Below are 1,295 nucleotides of genomic sequence, written 5' to 3'. Positions count from 1 at the left end.
ATGGGGGAGGGGCTGGGGGGATGGGGGAGGTGTTGTAATGGGGGTTTGGGGCGGGGGATGTAGGGGGTGGGGTTGGGGGGAGCAGGGCTGGGGCGGCTGGGCAGGAGGATACGAGGGGGGTCTGGGGGGTCCCCAGTACCTGCGTTTGGCCGGCAGGCGTCTCGTAGCTGAGCAGGTAGCCGGCAGGGGGCACGCGGGGGGGAGTCCAGGAGAGCCGGGCGCTGCGGGGGGTCACCTCGGTGGCTCGCAGGTCCCGGGGGGCGTCGAGCCCTGGGGGAGGGGAGAGTGAACCAGAGACCCCCCCCGACCTCCCCCCGTCCCATTCCCCTCCCCCCGTCGCTCCCTCTCCCTCCCCCTCTGCTTCCCCCACCCCTCCCTGTGACCCCCCTCCCCCTGCCGCCCCCAATCCTTCCTCCCCCCCCACCCCCTCATCCCTGCCCCCGTACCGGTGGTGAAGGTGGCGCTGGTGGGGGAGCTGCGGTTGCCCCTCGTCACCCCGTGGACGCTGACCAGATACTCGGTGTCGAGCCGCAGCCCGGACAGGGGGTGTTCGGCCCGGTCCCCGGGGAGCCGCAGCGTCACCGAGGGGCCTGGGGGGAGAGCTGGGGTGAGGGGGGCCGGGCTGAGCTGCCCCCCCGGGATGATGAGGTCGTGGGGGCGCCGGGGGGAGCCCGAAGGAGCCGGGGCGGGCAATGGGGGACCGGGCTGCAGGGACCCGACAGCCCAGCGCCCCGGAGACGCCTGTGCCGGCCGCCCGGACCCAGGACAGGCGGGTGAGGGACCCCAGGGACCCGGGCGCCAGGGGCGGAGCCACCCGCCGGGGGAGGGGAGGGGAGTGACGCCCTGCCCCCGCACTCACCCTGGGGGGGCCCGTAGCTCAGTTCGTAGCTCTGGACGGGGGCCTGGGGCGGGCGCCAGCGCAGCAGGGCCGAGGTGTCGGCGACGTTGACAGCGCGCAGGTCCGAGGGGCCGTCAGGGACTGCGGAGAGAGTGCGGCGCGTCAGGGAGAGCAGCCCCCGCGAAGGGGACCCAGGCGTCCGGCCGGCGGCTGGGGGAAGGGAGGGGACCCAGGCGTCCGGCCGGCGGGGGGCGGGAAGGGAGGGGACCCAGGCATCCAGACGGCGGGGGGGGACGACCCAGAGATCCAGGTGGCAGGGTGTGGCACTGGCCCTGCATGGGAAGGGACAGGACCCAGGCGTCCGGCGCTGGTCCTGGGGCAGGGGAGGGGACCCGCAGCAGGGGAAGGGACCCAGGTGTCTGGCTGGTGGCCCTGGGACAGGGGATGGGACCCAGGC

General features: G+C 75.4%; 1 protein-coding gene across 1 annotated transcript; it reads right to left on the bottom strand.

The window, feature by feature from the left end:
- Positions 1 to 139: 139 nt before the first annotated feature.
- On the bottom strand, positions 140 to 979 carry LOC115271434 (tenascin-X-like; the record flags this gene model as incomplete). Its single annotated transcript, XM_029913932.1, has 3 exons — positions 140 to 270; positions 447 to 590; positions 860 to 979. Coding segments are annotated over 3 exons (395 nt in total), but the record flags the coding sequence as incomplete, so codon positions are not given.
- Between the last annotated feature and the right edge of the window lie 316 nt (positions 980 to 1,295).

The sequence above is a fragment of the Terrapene carolina genome, unplaced genomic scaffold (genome assembly GCF_002925995.2).
Source record: "Terrapene carolina triunguis isolate 2854851 unplaced genomic scaffold, T_m_triunguis-2.0 Scaffold15911, whole genome shotgun sequence".
Lineage (NCBI taxonomy): Eukaryota > Metazoa > Chordata > Testudines > Emydidae > Terrapene > Terrapene triunguis.
This window is presented reverse-complemented; position numbering and strand designations above follow the sequence as displayed.